General features: G+C 45.1%; 1 protein-coding gene across 5 annotated transcripts in view; it reads right to left on the bottom strand.

Moving 5' to 3' along the window:
* The window catches only part of LOC129837732 (triple functional domain protein-like), a 138,158-nt gene that overhangs the window by 37,724 nt on the left and 82,211 nt on the right, over positions 1-18,223 (bottom strand). For all 5 annotated transcript variants that reach the window (XM_055904130.1, XM_055904129.1, XM_055904126.1 and 2 more), the window contains 14 exons: positions 17,529-17,651; positions 17,186-17,377; positions 14,055-14,224; positions 13,509-13,683; positions 7,756-7,951; positions 6,719-6,885; positions 5,631-5,750; positions 4,592-4,783; positions 4,097-4,361; positions 3,750-3,865; positions 2,388-2,510; positions 1,521-1,718; positions 978-1,093; positions 212-278 (listed from right to left, as the gene is read on the bottom strand). In XM_055904130.1, the coding sequence (XP_055760105.1) occupies positions 212-278; positions 978-1,093; positions 1,521-1,718; positions 2,388-2,510; positions 3,750-3,865; positions 4,097-4,361; positions 4,592-4,783; positions 5,631-5,750; positions 6,719-6,885; positions 7,756-7,951; positions 13,509-13,683; positions 14,055-14,224; positions 17,186-17,377; positions 17,529-17,651 (2,220 nt within the window). The remainder of the gene's footprint in view (positions 1-211; positions 279-977; positions 1,094-1,520; positions 1,719-2,387; positions 2,511-3,749; positions 3,866-4,096; positions 4,362-4,591; positions 4,784-5,630; positions 5,751-6,718; positions 6,886-7,755; positions 7,952-13,508; positions 13,684-14,054; positions 14,225-17,185; positions 17,378-17,528; positions 17,652-18,223) is intronic.

Here is an 18,223-nt window from a genome sequence, read left to right as displayed (position 1 = left end):
AATCCTGATCTGACATTTCTACAACTAGAAAACCACCAACTAAAACTAAACCAGATCAATCAAGCACACCTTTTGCATTGCCCTTGGGCCTTGGCTTACATAATGTTATCCTTTCAAAAATCAACCCCTTTAGGGGCCACTGTCTAGTCCGTCAGTAAACGAGTGTGAATGTGTCACAGGTTGAATGGAGTGGCGGTTTCTCAGTACTTACATCTGTACACTCCCGCAGGTCTCTGACGTAGGCCTTCTCTGTCTGAATGAGCTCTGCCATTATGAACCTGGGAAAAAAACATTCAACTTGTGGGAACTGCAGCAGAGAGAAAGAGAGAGAGAGTATGTCTTTTGTGGTTCCCGCTTTCGGGGGAAAGGAAAAGGTTGGGAACTACTGATATATTCTACGTCCCAAATGGCAACCTATTTCCTATATAGTGCACTACCTTTGACTAAGGCTCTGGTCAAAAGATGTGCACTATTTAGGGAACCAGGAGCCATTTGGGATGCTCACATACAGTACAGTAAAGTAAAACCCCAGAGAAATATTGTTTTATTGTCAAATACACCAGATAGGTGCAGTGAAATGTGTTGTTTATTTAAATTAAAATTTTGCATGGCCTAAATGCAACATCAAACATCAAAGTCCCAAAAGGAAAGGGCAACTAAATTACAAGTAGCTCACTTTTTCGACCGCCTCATTATTTCAATAACCTTCCTGTGGCTCTGACTTTGAAGTTAAATACAGTATGTGATACTTAAAAAAAAATCGGAATATTATTTATAAGATATCATGAAAATATCTTAAATGAAATAAATGGTAAGTGTTAGACCATACTAATGTTAATTACTGCAGTATGAATACGTTAAATATTTCTGTTATCCGGTGCAAACTTTCCTGTCTGGTATTCCCAACTGCCACTGCTTTTAATAACAATGATGCTTCTCCACCAAACTGTGTAACCACTGTGTATGTGAATGCTTACTCTTTCCTCCTGGCAGACTTCCTCTTCTCCTCATTGAGTTCGTGGGCAGCATCCCTCAGCTTGACCTCTGACCCTGGGATGCTGGCGGGGATGATGTCCAGCTGCAGCCCTTTACTCTGTAGGACAGACAGGGGACTTTACGAGGCAACGCCGAGGGAACACGGGCACAGACACACACAGATACAGACTCAGGCACAGACACAGACACAGAGACACACACTCTCACACATGAGCGTGAGCACGCAAGTACACATGCAAATACACACACACACACAGACATACACACACACACACACACACACACACTTTTCAAATCCCACCTTTCATCTGTTTCACACACACACACACACACACACACACACACACACACACACACACACACACACACACACACACACACACACACACACACACACACACACACACACACACACACACACACACACACACACACACACACAACCTCCCCCCTCCCACACATACACCATTTTTCATCTCAACCCTCCACTCCAACATTCCTCCACCCTGTCCTCCAGTACTCACGGCCTTGTTGGAGTCAGAGGATACGATGCCCAGTGCTTTCTCCAGACAGGACCGGTATTTGTCCATGCGGAGGGAGAAGTCTCTGTAGCGCTTGTCCACAGAGGTGACCCATTTCTTTATCTCCAGCGCATGGGCGTGCCCTTTGTCACAAAAGCCATCCGCCAGCTGGATCAACAGTTTCACCCTCTCTTTGGTTTGCTGTCAATACAAAGAAAGAGAGAGAGAGTGAAAGAGAGAACGAACGGGGGCCGCGGAGTGTTTGTGTGTGTGTGCGTGTGCCTGTGTTTGTGTGCGTGTCAACCATGGGAGCCAAATCCCACTGTGCCAGGGGTTCATGACTACAATAGAGTTTTCTGCCACACAATAACTCAGGAGGCCAGAACATCAGGGACAATGGGCTGCCCTGTGACTGGGCCTCATAGCTACAGCATCATAATACCTAGCACAGGGCCACAAACAGGGCAGGGCAGCAAAACACACTACCCGCAGCGTCCCAAATGGCACCCTACTCCCGAATATAGTGTACTACTTTTGACTAGGGTACATAGTGCTCTGGTCAAATGTAGTAGGTGGGGAAGAGGGTGTCATTTGGGACGCGTCCACGCAGATGGCCAATACCCTGCACAACCTAAACAGATCCTAGACAGCCCTACGCGGTGTATGTATGGGACAGGTTGACTGACACTAGTCCCTTTACATCTCAACACACTGGCTAAGGTTCTTACAGGCGTCACAGTCTAAACAACCCGTACAGTCTGATTCAGAACTACAAAGGTTATACAATACATAGATTACATCCAGTAGATGCCATTTGATTGAGTGAGGTGGTGTTTGATAGTGTTGGACACTGCTGGAGGGGACCTTTACCTTGGCTGTGATCTGGAAGTCCTCGTGCTCCTTCAGCAGCTCCTGTGTGTGGTGGATACTGGATCCGGTGGAGGTGTGGGTCGACAGGTAGAACTCTCCCGTGTCGTGGATCCACTCCAGAGCCTGTGGACCAATCACAACGAGACGAGGTCCAGATCATTTATCTGTCATCACACCAATGTTTAATTCCTATTCCCTAGCCTTCACCCTTTGAGGAAGTGTGCACTTGTTCACGCCCCGTCATGGACATAAAGCTAGAATCCTTAATTAAAACAATATCAAAGCGGACTCCCTGCCCCTGTTTTGCTAACCAACTGAGGGATGGGGCTAGAGAAATGTAACTACTCTCAAATTCATAGACAGAGCTATGGATGCAAGGACTGACCATCCATGATATCAAACGTATGGTTTTAACCATGTTCTGTGGCTATACAGTGTTTGTTTACAAGTAAGTTGTTTGTGGGCTCCTTAGACCATTCTATACATTTGACATCTAGGCGGGGATAGGAAGATGCACTCCTCACTGCTGCCTCTCCAGACCAGTGTAATGCTAACAACAGCCCACATGGGGGAGCAAACAGTCTCCAATTGAGATATACTTCAGTCTGCTCTGCTGCACACATCGGTCCGTCAATCAGCACTGACTAAATGAGAGGAGAAGGTTTGGAGAGAATGAGGAGAGGAAAGACACTGCACTACAATAAGCCAGTGTTAAAATGTAGGGCATGTAATTATAGCTGTGGTAGCACTACCGTTGTGCTGTTACCAGTCTACCTCATTTCCAATTCCTCTCCAAAAACATCACTGAATGGGAATGAAACCAGATTTGGAGGCTTTGATTTGGTCAGTCCCTGGATGGGAGACCAGATGCTGCTGGAAGTGGTGTTGGAGGGCCAGTAGGAGGCACTCTTTCCTCTGGTCTAAAAAAAAAATATCCCAATGCCCCAGGGCAGTGATTGGGGACACTGCCCTGTGTAGGGTGCCGTCTTTCGGATGGGACGTTAAAACGGGTGTCCTGACTCTCTGAGGTCATTAAAGATCCCATGGCACTTATCGTAAGAGTAGGGGTGTTAACCCCGGTGTCCTGGCTAAATTCCCAATCTGGCCCTCAAACCATCATGGTCACCTAATAATCCCCAGTTTACAATTGGCTCATTCATCCCCCTCCTCTCCCCTGTAACTATTCCCCAGGTCGTTGCTGCAAATGAGAACGTGTTCTCAGTCAACTTACCTGGTAAAATAACGGTAAAAAAAAAAAAAAAAAAAATGTTACTGTCTACTTTTAAAGCTTGTGTTGACTCTGTCTATGTAGTCATGAATGTTACCGTTCTGGTATAGTTCTCCTTGAGGAGCAGCACTGACCTGCTTGGCGCTGCGTTCAAACACCACATACTGCTGACACTGGTCCAGTCTCCTCTTCCTCATTGTCCAGAAGTGCAGCACCCGGTTCTCTCTCTGGAGCAGCTCATTCAAGATGTCTGACAAAACCACAACAGACACGTTATCATTTAAACCATGGCTATGTCACAAAAGGCAAGCTAGTCCTACAGTCTACTACTAAAGCACTTAAGTAGTGCACTATATAGGGAATAGGGGGCTATTTGGGACACATCCCATCTGTCTAAAAGAAGAGGGCAGCTGAAAGTAACACCACAGTAAAGAACGATGTAAGGTGTATTTGATTGGGAAGGAAAAAAAGAGCCACTTACTTTTGACCTGTGTTTCAGGAGCCTTGACGTGAGACAGCATCCCTGGCATGTTGACACTGTTTCTGTGCAGGTACTTCAGGAAGACGTCAGCGTTCCGCCTTGCTAGTGTACAAGCCTTGAGGAAGGCCTCCTTCTGCTCCAGGTGTTTGCTGATCATGGGTGTGACATGGTCTGACTCACTGTTCGGGCCCAGTTTATCAGCTCCCCCACACCAGTCCTCCTCACGCTTATACTCCTGCTCCAGGCTCTCCAGCACACTGCACACCTACAGAGCAGCACACAGCACAGGTCAAAACTACACGACACACAATGCACCACAGAGACCACGCTAAGTACATGAACGCAAATACATGGCAAACTGCAGTGTAATACCATATAATACCACCTTATCTAGAGTGGTTAATATACCCTAATCTGGGCCATGTTACTGGGGTAGGGGCCAATGGGCCTCCTCTGGCGGGTTGCCATGGAAACAGTTAGAAATGTCCCACCCACCTGCTCGGAAGTCTTGTAGAAGGCTACAGAGGCGTTGACCAGTTTGAGCCGGTCCTCCATTTTGAGCATGAGCTGCTGCCAATGGTCGGCCACCTTCTCTGCACAGTCCCGGATCATGTCCATGTCGTAGTGGTTGGCTTGGAGTAGGGCCTCAGCCTTCTGCTGCACCTGCAATGCACTCTGGTGGGTTTTCTGAGGAGAGGGAGAGAGAGAGGGAGAGAGGTGATTAATAAAAGTGTTTCCACTTCATAAATATTGTTCACATTAACATCTTCAAATTTTCACAAGAACACGGAGGAATGTGATAGGAGGCTACGGCTACAGGAAAGGAGTCTGTGTTATTCACCATGTGAGTCTTCTACCTGGCTTCTGCTACCATGACTGTTAACACACCACAGCATTAGACAATATCATTACAATCCCATAATCAAATCCATCGAGTAACTGGGACTAATAATCTCCAACAGGGTTTTTTCCTCTCCTTCCACAGTGAGTAGATGACTCCAGAAACCTGCCTGCATAATCTCAGCCCTGCAGAATGTAGTCCTTTATGCAGTACGGCTGCATTTAAAATGAGCCCTGCTCAGAAGAGTTCAACGGAAACATGTTCTGGGGTGAAAACAGGGCCCTGTTTCTGGTGAAAGACAGAGAGGGGGATGATTTATGATGAATACAGGATGAAAAGAGGAGTGGGGGAAGTTCTGGTTTTTACTGAGGTGTGCAGGAGGAGGGTAGACGGAAGGAGAAGAGGAGGAGGATAATGAGAGAAGGAGGAGAGGAGAGGAGTAGGAGGGGGATGGAGATGAGGAAAATAATAAGAATTTGCTGGGTGCTTATATTTGTCCTATTTCACACATGTACGAGGGTGTGTTAATATGCACGTGTGAATCGGAAGTGTGTTTTTTACATATCCCACTCTCCCTGAGACATCCTCGGAAAGTGGGGTCACGGAGAGGAGGAAAAGAGGAGGAGGAAGAGAAGGAGTGGAGAGGGGTGGAGAAGAAGAGGAATACATGAGAGAGATGGAACAGAGAGTTACCTCTATGGCATGTTGGAATTGCTCGTGTTCCTTCTGTAGCTGTTCTGCCTCCTGTAGAGAGCTGGCTGTGATCAGACCTGCATTCAGCATGGACTCTCCATTACGGATCCAACCCAGCACCTGAAACACACACACACACACACACACACACACACACACACACACACACACACACACACACACACACACACACACACACACACACACACACACACACACACACACACACACGAAGAGAGAATCAGTAATGGGTCAGACTAAGATAAACAGTCACACACACATCAGACTAAGATAAACAGTCACACACACAGCACCTACATTAACCGCAGACACGTTGATAATGGACATGGTAATAAAGACTCATCATCACAGATAAGCACAACCTCCAGTATACAGGCCTAACCCACCATGTCACCACCCTGACACACACACACACACAAGGGAATACATCAAGCGTCAGGGCAAGTTCAAGTCAGCTGTGACACGTCAACCCCGACCCTTTCGCCTCCCCACCTCTCCCCCTCCCACCCTCCTCTTTGTCCACACAGGGACGGCCTGCCAGAGCGTCCACACCGTCTCCGTCTCCGGGCTCCACTCTGAGTCAGCACTGCACACCTGCTGTGTATCTGACACATGCTCTGTGCTATCACTGCTGCCAAACTCCAAGCTCAGCATAGCGGCTGTGTGAGGGAAGAGGCTAACCTCTGCTCAGTGAGTAACAGACAGACAGAACACCTACTGCTGTATTCTGCCTGGCCTGCTCTCTCAGCTTATAGCCACAAAAACACACATAGGCCTCTCTTCCCTTCCAGGACACGGGTAATCTCTCGCTCTACAACGATGACCGAATGAGGAAAATGAAATAAATGAATAAACAGAATAAGATTAACAGATGATGCTCCTGCTGGCCTAGTTTCTCTTTTTCCTCATTTTTGGGCCGTTGGTCATCTCTAAAGGACTGCTCTACCTTCCCAGCACGCATTGCTGTGTTTCAGTCTTAGGAGAGAGTGAGAGAGTGAGTGAGAGTGAGAGAGAGTGAGAGAGAGTGAGAGTGTGAGAGAGAGAGAGAGAGAGAAAGACGTATTTACCTGTTTGACCTCGGCCTGAAGGTGGCGTAGCTGGACACACTGTTCCAGATGCCTCCTGTGCTGCTCGGCCGCCACGTCCAGCTCCTGCTGCTTCTCATGGAGGAACTCCAGCAGGTCCTGAACACGAGTAGCCATGTCCACATCCCTGTCACACAGCAACTCCACACCTGGACAGAGAGAGAGGGGGGAAACAGAGAGGGAGACAGAGAGAAGGAGAGCGAGAGAGAAACAGAGAGGGACACAGAGAGAAGGAGAGCGAGAAGGAAGGAGAGAGAGAGAGCTCATCAGCTACTGTAGCAAATCCTGAAAACAACACAAAGAACAAGAGCCATTATGCAACCCAAACCTAATACAAATATTAAAAGAGAGAAGCAAGGTCTCTCTCTCTCCTCATGCAAAACAATCAGTCTCGACTACATGTAAAAGAGTGACAATTAGGTAAGCATACAGACATACATCAGTGGCTCCATATGGCCAGACAGTCAGACACACAGGAACGAATCTGCCATTAACATTATTTTACTTACATTTCACTCCTGTGTTCCAGACCTGCATTGGGCTGCTGGAGTACAGAGCATGTCTGTCATATAAGCGCTGTGTGTCTGTCTCTTTGGTGTCCAGGAGAGAACTACTCTGGGATGCATTCCGATTATGCAAAATCTCCTCTGTGTATGTCGTCAATGACGTGTGTGTGTGTGCCAATGCAGCCTGTCGTCCTGCAGCACTGCCTTGTGGTTTTACTCAGCGACATGAGTTCATAGGATTACAGTGAAATCTGCTCATCTGGCCTTGGCCTACTGCCGCTGCTGTGCTGAGCTCTCCAGTGCCCGATAGCTGGGTTAAACGTCCCTCCCCATTTCTCCCCTCTCCCTATCTTCTCACCCACAATGCTGAGCTGACCCGTCCTGGCTTACAGCTCATCTGCCCTGGCAGCAGCAGCAGCGCTTTGGCCCATCTTATGTGTCGGTGTGTGAGTGTACGACAGAAAAGGTGCATGTGTGTGTACATCCGTCTGTGTGTGTTTCTCCACTACTCACCGCTGGCCTGGACCTCTGTAACGTACTGCAGCAGCTCCTGTCCCTGATGGATGACGTCGAAGGTCAGGTTGTTCATGGTGAGGGCCTTGTCAGCATGGTGCTGGAGCCTCTGCTCTGCCAACGTCAGGTCCTCTGTATCAAACTCACCCATCTGCTGGGACAGCTCCTCATTCCACGACTCCAGGTCTGAGATGATCTGGGAGTGTGAGGGAAGGACAATGGGTAACACTTCATTTGGATAGTCCCCTATAGAGGATCTATAGATATTCAAACTATCAACTGCAACAACAAACTATCAACTGCAGCAACAAACTATCAACTGCATTAGGTATTTGTTGGTATTTGTTGTGGTATTTTTAGATATTACTTGTTAGATATTGCTGCACTGTCGGAACTAGAAGAACAAGCATTTCGCTACACTCGCAATAACATCTGCTAACCATGTGTATGAGACCAATAACATTTGATTTGATTTGAACAACAAACTATCTACTGCAAGGGTAGAAATAGACATAGAAACACAATGATCACAGGGATCACTAAGTTAGTTTGAAATAAAGGTCACTGCTAGTGACATAACATGTACAGGACAAACATATGTACAAACACACACAGATGATCCTTCCAACCCTCTAGGTGGAATATGACCTGAGAGGGGTGTAAACTAAATTGGCGTCAGAATGAAAGGATTTGTAATGATATCAAAACGCCAGCCAAACTGATCTTAGAGACAGTAGCTAAGTGTTTAGTGTTTCCTAGAACGATACACTTCTCCCTTGGTTATAGAGGGACTACCCAGACTAGCTGGCATGACTGTAGGCAACACTGTAGATGGTCTGCCTGTGATGTTAGCACTTGTTTAAGGACCCACCCACGCACACTTGCTGAAGGAGGGTGAATCATGATGCCCATCCATCTTGGCACACTGATGGGTACTCCGTCAGTCTTTTCTCTGTGATGCCAGTGTGGGCTGGGCCTGACTGGGCTTAACTTACCTTACCTAAACCACAGCACTGCTTCACGGTTACCCTCCATATTCATTGGAATTAAGTCAAAATCAATCAATCAATGTAGTGACCAAGGACCAAGAGGGTGGATACCGGGTGGTGATTATTTTTGTTGCCAAACCTATCCGAAATATCATGGCTACTCACAATGACTAGCTTACCATTTCAATTTGTCTTTATATAATAGAAATCCATTGTATGTTTTACAAAATCGCTTTCCTGATGCTTCAGAGAGAGACAGGCTGGCACTAGTCTCCATTCCACACATGGATCACAATCCCATTCAGCTGCTGCTCAGCCACATACTAAAGAGCTAAATGTAAAGAATGTGTCCGAGGAAAATTCAAGGCGTCCAGAGTGATGGTCGTCGAGGGGAAACTATGGAAAAGTAATACGGGTCATGAACTAAAGCGGTGGCTGGCTATCCAGCAGACGTAGTAAAAAAGAAATGACTGGGAGGAAATTGAGAGGCTCATACAGCTGCCTGCATCCATTCACATGAGCAGTGAAATCAAATCTCAAGGCATCTGACAATGAAGAGAAAAGGAGTCAGAAAAGGAATGGGAGAATGTGAGGATTCTGAGGAAGGAATGGGAAAATGCTCAATTCCAAACCGCAGTACTGCGAATTGAATAATTATTGATTCTCTCCACTGTGCCATTTCATTTCCTCTGGATGGCACTCTGCACCCTCTGTTCTGCTCCTCAGGTTCCAGCTGTACTGTAGTGTATTATCTAGTACTGTACTGTATTATCTAGTACTGTACTGTACTGTATTATCTAGTATTGTACTGTACTGTATTATCTAGTACTGTACTGTACTTTACTGTACTGTATTATCTAGTACTGTACTGTACTGTACTGAACTGTATTATCTAGTTCTGTACTGTATTATCTAGTACTGTACTGTACTGTATTATCTAGTACTGTACCGTATTATCTAGTACTGTACTGTATTATCTAGTACTGTACTGTATTATCTAGTACTGTACTGTACCGTATTATCTAGTGCTGTACTGTATTATCTAGTACTGTACTGTATTATCTAGTACTGTACCGTATTATCTAGTACTGTACTGTATTATCTAGTACTGTACGGTATTATCTAGTACTGTACTGTATTATCTAGTACTGTACGGTATTATCTAGTACTGTACTGTCCTCTGGGGGAGAACATGTGAGTGAGAAGGTGGAGGGGAGGGTTCCATGTGGTAAGGGCTATAGGGCTAGCTCTAACTCACTGAGAGTATGGCTGCTTCATGGAAGTGCCAGGCTACAGGGGGCTTAGTAGTGTACACTCTCACTGTTTATGTACACGTCAGAGACTATAACGCGGTAGTAATTAACCACAAACTCCCTTCAGCTATGATCCATATGCTAATCCATCGCTCTTCACTGTTTAATATCTTAACCTGGAGATAATGTATCAGCAAACCAAGCCTTTATCATCTAGCCTAAGCAAATTGATGACTGGATCAACATAGTATGATTTGATAAACAAAACATAGACCTATGAAGATATAGGATGTGGATTGTTGGCTTCTCATGATTATCATCATGTAATAGTAGTTCCTTGGCAGAAGTATTTTCTGTCTATCTTTGAGATGGTTTATGACTGAAACATGCGACAGAGCTCTATAGTAAATGACCTGAACGGTCATTCTTGTCGATCAAACACAAATCTTCGTAAATTCATAATCCAAGAAGCTGTATACTGAGATCTACACCTCCTCAGTCAATAACAGAACAGTTCTTCTTTTGCTTTTACAATATGAGAGAGAGTCATGGCTGCTACCACAGACAGGTACAAACCCCATTAATTATACAGCACATCTGAGGTTGAGAACGGCCCATTCTTTGCACAAGGCAAACAGCTAACAACTGTCATAACAGAAAGGTCTGAGGAAACCCCAGGAAAACACTGCTTTAAGATTTGAGAAAGAAGTCTAACAAAAAGTAATGTCAGCATTGTAATGTACAGGTACTAGTTGCTCTGTGGACACAAAGTATTCAGCAAGCATGTACTAACAACCATATAAACATAAGTACATACAACATCAAAAGACATCTATGCTTCCAACATTATTTCTGCTCAAAAACTAGTGATGGGGAAATTCGATACAGTTATATATCGGTTTATTATTTTTGACAATATATTGTATCGTGTCGTTTTGACAATATTATTTTTGTGCTAGTTGTCTGTACCTGCACCAAAACTCCAGTATTTTTCCTCCATAGCGTATTCTCCATTTTCTTTTTAAATTGGAAGCCAATTTGTTTTCAGCATCTTTATTTCCATGACTGATCAAAACTTGTTTTCTCATGGTTCTCTCTTGTCCCTCTGCAGCAGACATATGGTGAGCAATATGTTTGGAACATCAAATCGCAATAAAATCACAGTAGCGAATCTCAATACATATAGAATCGTGAGAATCGCAACACATATCGTATCGGCACCTAAGTATCGTGATAATATGTATTGTGATAATATTGTGTCTTGAGTTCCCTAGCAATTCCCAGCCCTATCAAAAACCCTTCTCAAAACATTACGATCCAGTCCAAAGTGCTACAACTCCAAAAATCCCAAACTCACTAATCTCTCTTGAAAATGTCTTGCTGACTGATCTGTAGGAGTCATATTCACTTAACTCATAAGCGCATTACAGAAGGCTGAATGACAGCGAGGCAAAGCTCCCATAAATATCACAAGCCTTTAGTTCTTCTAACATCTTTTCTTCACCTGCCACTCTCCTCTTCTCTAACGTTCCCTCCTTCACAGGCGCCAGGAGCCACTTACCGGGCCGGGCTGCTCTCACAAAGCAGAGTAGAAACCCCTCTCTGAGTCTAAGTACACACACCATCTTTCCCTCCTCCTGGCTCATGGAGAGGAGACTGGCTCCGTGAGGACAGGAATCCTGCTCTGGGACTGACTAGGACACTGTGTGCCATGCCTCTGCCTCACCTCAAACCTGAACCTGAACCAGCATGTTGCTGCCTAACCCCTCATTGGGAGCCAAGAAGGAACAGCGTCCCGGGGATGTGAAGAGGAGGAGTGGAGGAAAAACAACCTCTCCCTCCCTCTCTCCTGTGTCATATTGACTGACTGACATATCGCTCCGTCCCTCCCACAGATCACAGCTAATGTGAAGGCTTTACGGTACTGCACCTCTGAGGTGAAAATACTGTACCAGTCTGGCTGTGGTCTCATACCACACAGACTAGTGTGACTGCTGCACTACTATTGTGACATTACACCTCAGTGTGAGATGGGCTGCATGTGCAGACAGGCAAGGGGCAGTGTGTGCCAAGCACGGCTCAATATTTTACTGACTGTAGGTTTCCACTTGGGAGAGACGTGAGACATCTTGCCAGTCTGCACATGCAGCCCATCTCACAATGAGGTGTAATGTCACAATAGTAGTGCAGCAGACACACACACACACACACACACACACACACACACACACACACACACACACACACACACACACACACACACACACACACACACACACACACACACACACACACACACACACACACACACACACACACACACACACACACACACACACACACACACACACACACACAGCCTTAAATGAGTCATCACCTCAGTACAATAACTTTCCAGAAAGGGGAATGATTACTTCATGAATATCAGTGGTCCAGGCTTTATAATGTCAAAGGCTGCTGTAGCTAATGCTTAATTAATTATTTATTTATTTTGTTTTATTTAACCTTTTTTTAACCAGGAAAAGCCCATTGAGACCTAGAGTCTCTTTTTCAAGGGAGACCTGGCCAAGAAGGCAGCAACAATCAATACATTACAGAATTAAAACATACAACAATGCAAAACAACAACATGATCCAGCCTAAAAAAAGCATTTACAGTCCTCTGTAACAGTCTCCCATCAATATTTTAAATTCATTCAGTGGCACTAACATATCTAGATGAAGCATGGATTGTAGATTATTCCATGCGTCTGGTGCACAAGAAGAAAAGGCAGTCTTGCCTAATACTGTGAATGTCCTGGGGACTTTAAGTAGCAACCACCTAGCAGACCAGGTATGGTAACTGCTGGTGGTGAAGGAGACCAGACTACAGAGGTAAAGAGGGAGTTTACCCAAAAGGGCTTTGTAGATGAACACATACAAATGTATCTTTCTGCGCATATAAAGGGAGGTCCAACCTACCATTTGGTACAATGTGCAATGGTGGGTGAGTGACTTGGCATTTGTAATAAAGCGCATGGATGCATGATAAACAGAGTCCAGTCTCTGTAAGTCAGAGGAGGTTGCATGCATATACAACAAGTCATAATAATCAATTACAGAGAGAAAAGTGGCCTGAACAAGTTTCTTTCTAGCCATAAGTGGGAAGCAAGTCTTATTACAAAAATAAAAACCCAATTTACATTTAAGCTTTGTCACAAGATTATCCACATGAACTTTAAAAGACAACTTGTCATCCAACCAAATACCTAGGTTCATTAATCAACTACTGTACTGCTTCAGTCATTTGATGGTGTAACAGGAAAGAGAGAGATTAGAATAACAGCAGCAGCAGAAATACTAGTTTGAGTCTCTCAGCAGGGACTGAAGGCCTTACACTATCAGATAAAACTACTACAGAAACACGGACTGTGAAACATTCAATCTCTGGAGAAGACACCGGTCAGATACGGGCAATAGAGGACATGATAGATTGATCGATCTGAACTTTATGGACATGGGGGCCACTTACGTCGATGGCGTCCCTCTCGAAGATGCGTAGCTGCAGGAAGAGTTCCAGTTTGATCTTCCTCTCCTGAAACAGGTCTTCCATCTGAGCCTGGGCCTCGTCCAGCTGCTGTAGGACACTCTGGATGTGGGCCATGGAGCTGTTGTGGGGAGTCTTGTTACTGGAGATAGCAGAGTCCCTGTGTGGAGGCCAGAGTCAGAGGTTAGATAGGTGAAAAAACACATTAAATACACTCCTTTCAATATCATGAATGACATGTAACACTGTAGGTGGTGGAACAGCTAGCAGAGTTTAATTATGTGTTAGACGGCATGCTCTTAGAAGCTTCAAATGCACCTCTGTTGCCTCTTTATGGTAGGGTAAATACAGCCTAGGGGGACAGTGATACTGCTCTACAATGCTGAACAGTTCTAAATAAACACAATACTACCTTTATTACTTGGTAAATTAGCTCAGATCTACAAAAGTAGAGGGGGTAGCATATTTCTATGGCGGGTAGGGGCTAGAAGGGATTGATTTAGGATGGAGGATGAGTGCGCTGTGAGCTACCTGAGCTGCTGGATGAGGTCCTCTCCCTCCTTGATGACGTTGACAGTGGCCTGCAGGGTGGTCTGTTGCTGCTGGCCGAAGCGTTTGATCAGGTCCTGCACCGCCTCCACAGACTCAGCATACACATCGTCCAGCAGCTCCTTCTGCAGCTCCTCCAACCACGTCCACAGCTGCATTGGCACACAGTGACAGACAGCCCAGGCGGCCAATCAGAAATACAGTAAGAGGTCGGCCGGCCAATCACACGAGAGTAACTTGTTACGCTACAAACACACTAGAAAGGTAAAGGAGCTGACTGCTATCACACAGAGAGGCAGGTAAAGAAGGACAAAGCAGAGGAGAGAGGGAGAGAAAGAGGAGTGAAGGAGGGAGCTGCATTGAGTCATTGTGGCAGGATTAACCATCTGGTTATATTGGCAGGGTGGGCCAAACTAAAGCACCCAAAACAGCAGGTAGGACCCTCCCTGCCCAATCTACCACCCACTGCTTTTTTCCTATGCATCCCAAATGGCACCCTATTCCCTATACAGTGCATTACTTTTGACCAGCTACTGTAGGGCCCTTTTCAAAATTCAAAGTGTGCTATGTAGGGAATAGTATGTCACTTGAGACCCAAAATGTGTTTTGTTCCAGTTCATACAGCTCTATTTTTCCATATTAACACACAAAGACAGGCAACACAACACAGGCTAAGAACAGAGGAGGAAAGTTGGAACTGGACCTAATCCAAGCACCTCTATACAACAGATGGGTATTATTACACCATATGGACGTATAAAATAATTGATGAATTAATATGAATATCAGGCCACCACCAACCACTGTGTGAGTCATGTACTGTAAAGATGATATCAATGTCAGCTCACAGAGTAAAGTACAGCGCACTGGCACAGAACCTTTACAGAAAGGTTAATGCTGTTCGTTAATGCCTAAACCAATGACATTGATTGAAACAACACATACTGCAAGTTAACTTTCTCATAAAAGCTTCATGTTGTTTTTAGGAGACTATAGTGAAGCACCACCTCTATAGGTAAAACTGAGAAACACTCATTCCAAGGGTCTGACTTCTTACAAGGGAAACCTTTCAAACACAACACACACGTAATCTTCACCACAAATAAAGGCATGACAAATTACAGCTTTGAATAGAAGGCATTTCAGAAACAGAACAGCTTCTTCAATTGTGGCAATAGCTCTAGGCTCCAGTCTAGTAGATGAGAGTAGTAGAGGGGGAGGGAGGCACTGTGTTTAGGCTGTTGGAGATGTGTGTTACGCTCAGGAAAATACGTCTATGTGTCCGTGTCACTTTGGGCAGCCCATCCACTGTCACAGGACACACACATCATTGTGATGATGATGACAGAGAAGCCGGTGTTTGGAGGATATATTGGCAGGGGTGTTGTTAGGGTGCCGGCAAACCGTGCCAATATATCCTCCAAACACCGGCTTCGGGGGCATTATCACTTTTATATTACGGTTTACCAACATATTCAAATAATTGATTTACATATTTTAATTAAAAATGTTATTTTGATGAATTTATTCATACTATTACATCCTTCCACAAGATATAGTCCTGACACAAATCTAGGGCTGCTACCCAAGCTTGCTGGTCGTTTGTTCTATTGGTTCGGATGGCAGAGACGCGACCCAGTCATTAAGTCTTTTTGTTCTGTATCCATGGACGCGACCCAGTTGTTTGTTCTAAATGTTCCATTGCCATACTGGATGAAAACATTCTTATCCCTTGCTTGCTAGCTAGCCAATAACGGCTCATTCACAGTCACATCAAACAGTGCAGCCAGAATAACAACAAAGTAGCTGGATTTGCATTTGTTTAAGCTGTTTTCTAGTGACATTTATTTGGATACATCCATTACAATGAGCTAATGATGCGCGATTTCACCTGGCATAGAAAATGTGCTCTCTAGTCAGGACACTGTTGTTCAGAGGAGCTAGCCAACACCACAGCTAACACAATCACTTCAAACTGAAGCTGGAAAGACTGAAAACCAGCTGCACTTCATTTTGTTTGACCTGGTTTCTATTGAAATTTCTTTGTATATATCCATAAAATGTATGCTGATTCTTGATTTCGACTGGCTGAAAAAGCTGCCTGCCTGTCTGTCTCATCCCGACTCTCGACTCCCTACCCATTCATTACTATGTGAGAACTGGAGATTGAATTTGAATATTGAAACAATGTTGCTGTCACGCCCTGACCTTAGAGTTCCTTTTTGAAATAAAACAATCATGAACACTTTCCACGCTGAGCTTTGGTCCACTCTTCATACCACCAACGAGAGCCGTAACAGTTGCAAATGTCGGAGAGGCATACAGAAAGGTTTATACAAATCTCCTCTGTTGAAAACGAAATGCTAGTCTAAAAGAAATGTGAGATAATGTCTAGATGCTTTTTATAAATAGCTGGGCTGGGCTGATGAGACAGTGGTGTGCATGCAGATGGAACAGAGTAAATATGCATTTTAACGTCATAGATTTAGCCGGTGCTAATTTATGGAATAGACACACGCTGGAATGCGGTTTTAACCAATCAGCATTCAGGATTAGACCCAACCGTTGTATAAATACAACATAATGCACGCACGCACGCACACTCCCACTTCCACTCTTCAGTGTGTGGGCGGTGTGTTGTGTGGCAGTACTAATATTATACATTCTTCATGCCACTAAACTCCTGTATCAAACCTCTTATTACCTTGGCTGGCTGTCATCTCTTTCACAACACTAACTGGGCTGGGACGAGGGACGAGGGACGAGGTTGAACTCCTTTAAAGGTTGAACTTAAACTTTCCTCAGGGTGAGCAGTGGAGAACCCTCTCACAGCCCTACCATGAGAACATCTACACCAGATGTCATTACCACCTCCAAAGGGGTATCAATATTACAACAGCTAGCTGGCAGGTCTCAATACACACAACTTTCTTTAATAGTTAAAAGGGTTTAAAGTCATTTCACACTCAGATTCATGCAATTTAGTAGACTCTGAGCTATAGCCCTGACTAGAGACATACTGTAGATCGAATACAACAATAACTTTCATTAGTACAGTTTTTCAACAGGTACAGATCTACTGTATAAGCCTATAAGGGGACCAAGGCTCGTACCTCTTTGACGTGAGTATGGAAGGCCACAGACATGTCCAGGAGGACCTTACGTTGCTCCACGCGACGTACAAAGTCCTGGATGCGGTCCTCTAGCTGGTGGGCTGCCTGGTAGATCTCCTCTGGATCACATTCTCCTGTCTGGGCCAGCTGCTCTGCTGCCTCCAGCAGCTTGTCAGCGTTAGTATAGGTGTTCTGGACAGGGGGACATTAGAAGAGACATTATGCGGACTGCCACATTACAAGTAATTATGATGTGAGCATATGGGCTAATAACATATAAATGAATAAGTTCACAAAATATATTACTATTTTTTTCTCTGTGTGTGTGTGTGTCCCAGCTCACCTGTGCCACCTCCTCAAAGTCCTCGTGTCTCTTCTGCAAGGCCCGAGCTCTGTGTAGGGACTTCCCCACTCCGGTATGCTTACTGAGGAAGGCTTCACCATGGTTCTCTATCCAGTCCAGCACCTGCACACACACACACACACACACACACACACACACACACACACACACACACACACACACACACACACACACACACACACACACACACACACACACACAGGGGCGAGAGAGTGAGAGACTGAAATACACCGGTACAGAGAGGGTTTGCCAGAGCCCTGTCTAATAAAGGCTGTTATAAGGACACTAGAGTGATGTAGCACATGCTCGATGACAACACCTGTGTACAGTGATAGGCCTTTGGATAGTCGCTACTTGGAATCAGATATGTTGAGCGTTTGATTGAGCCTGCCCGGGCTAGATTGGAACCAATTAAATAGGCAGGTCCCAAAAGTACAAACCCAGCCCTCCATGCAGGCTCAATTAAATGTGTGAAGCATTTGCAAGAAAACAGATACTAGTTGAACCCAGGTGTGGTGACTACTAGCCTATGAACAGTGATACTATTGGTATGTACTATATGCACTGATCTGATGTGCTGCGCCACAAGGGGGAGCTTTGGGACTTTTAGCTTGACACACTGTGTCTGGGACAGCTCTATAGATGGCCCTGTTCTGTCTAAGGCTACTGCCATA

This window comes from Salvelinus fontinalis, chromosome 38 (assembly GCF_029448725.1).
Source record: "Salvelinus fontinalis isolate EN_2023a chromosome 38, ASM2944872v1, whole genome shotgun sequence".
Classification (NCBI taxonomy): Eukaryota; Metazoa; Chordata; class Actinopteri; order Salmoniformes; family Salmonidae; genus Salvelinus; species Salvelinus fontinalis.
Note: the sequence above shows the minus strand (reverse complement) of the source record. Positions and strands in the feature narration are given on the sequence as shown.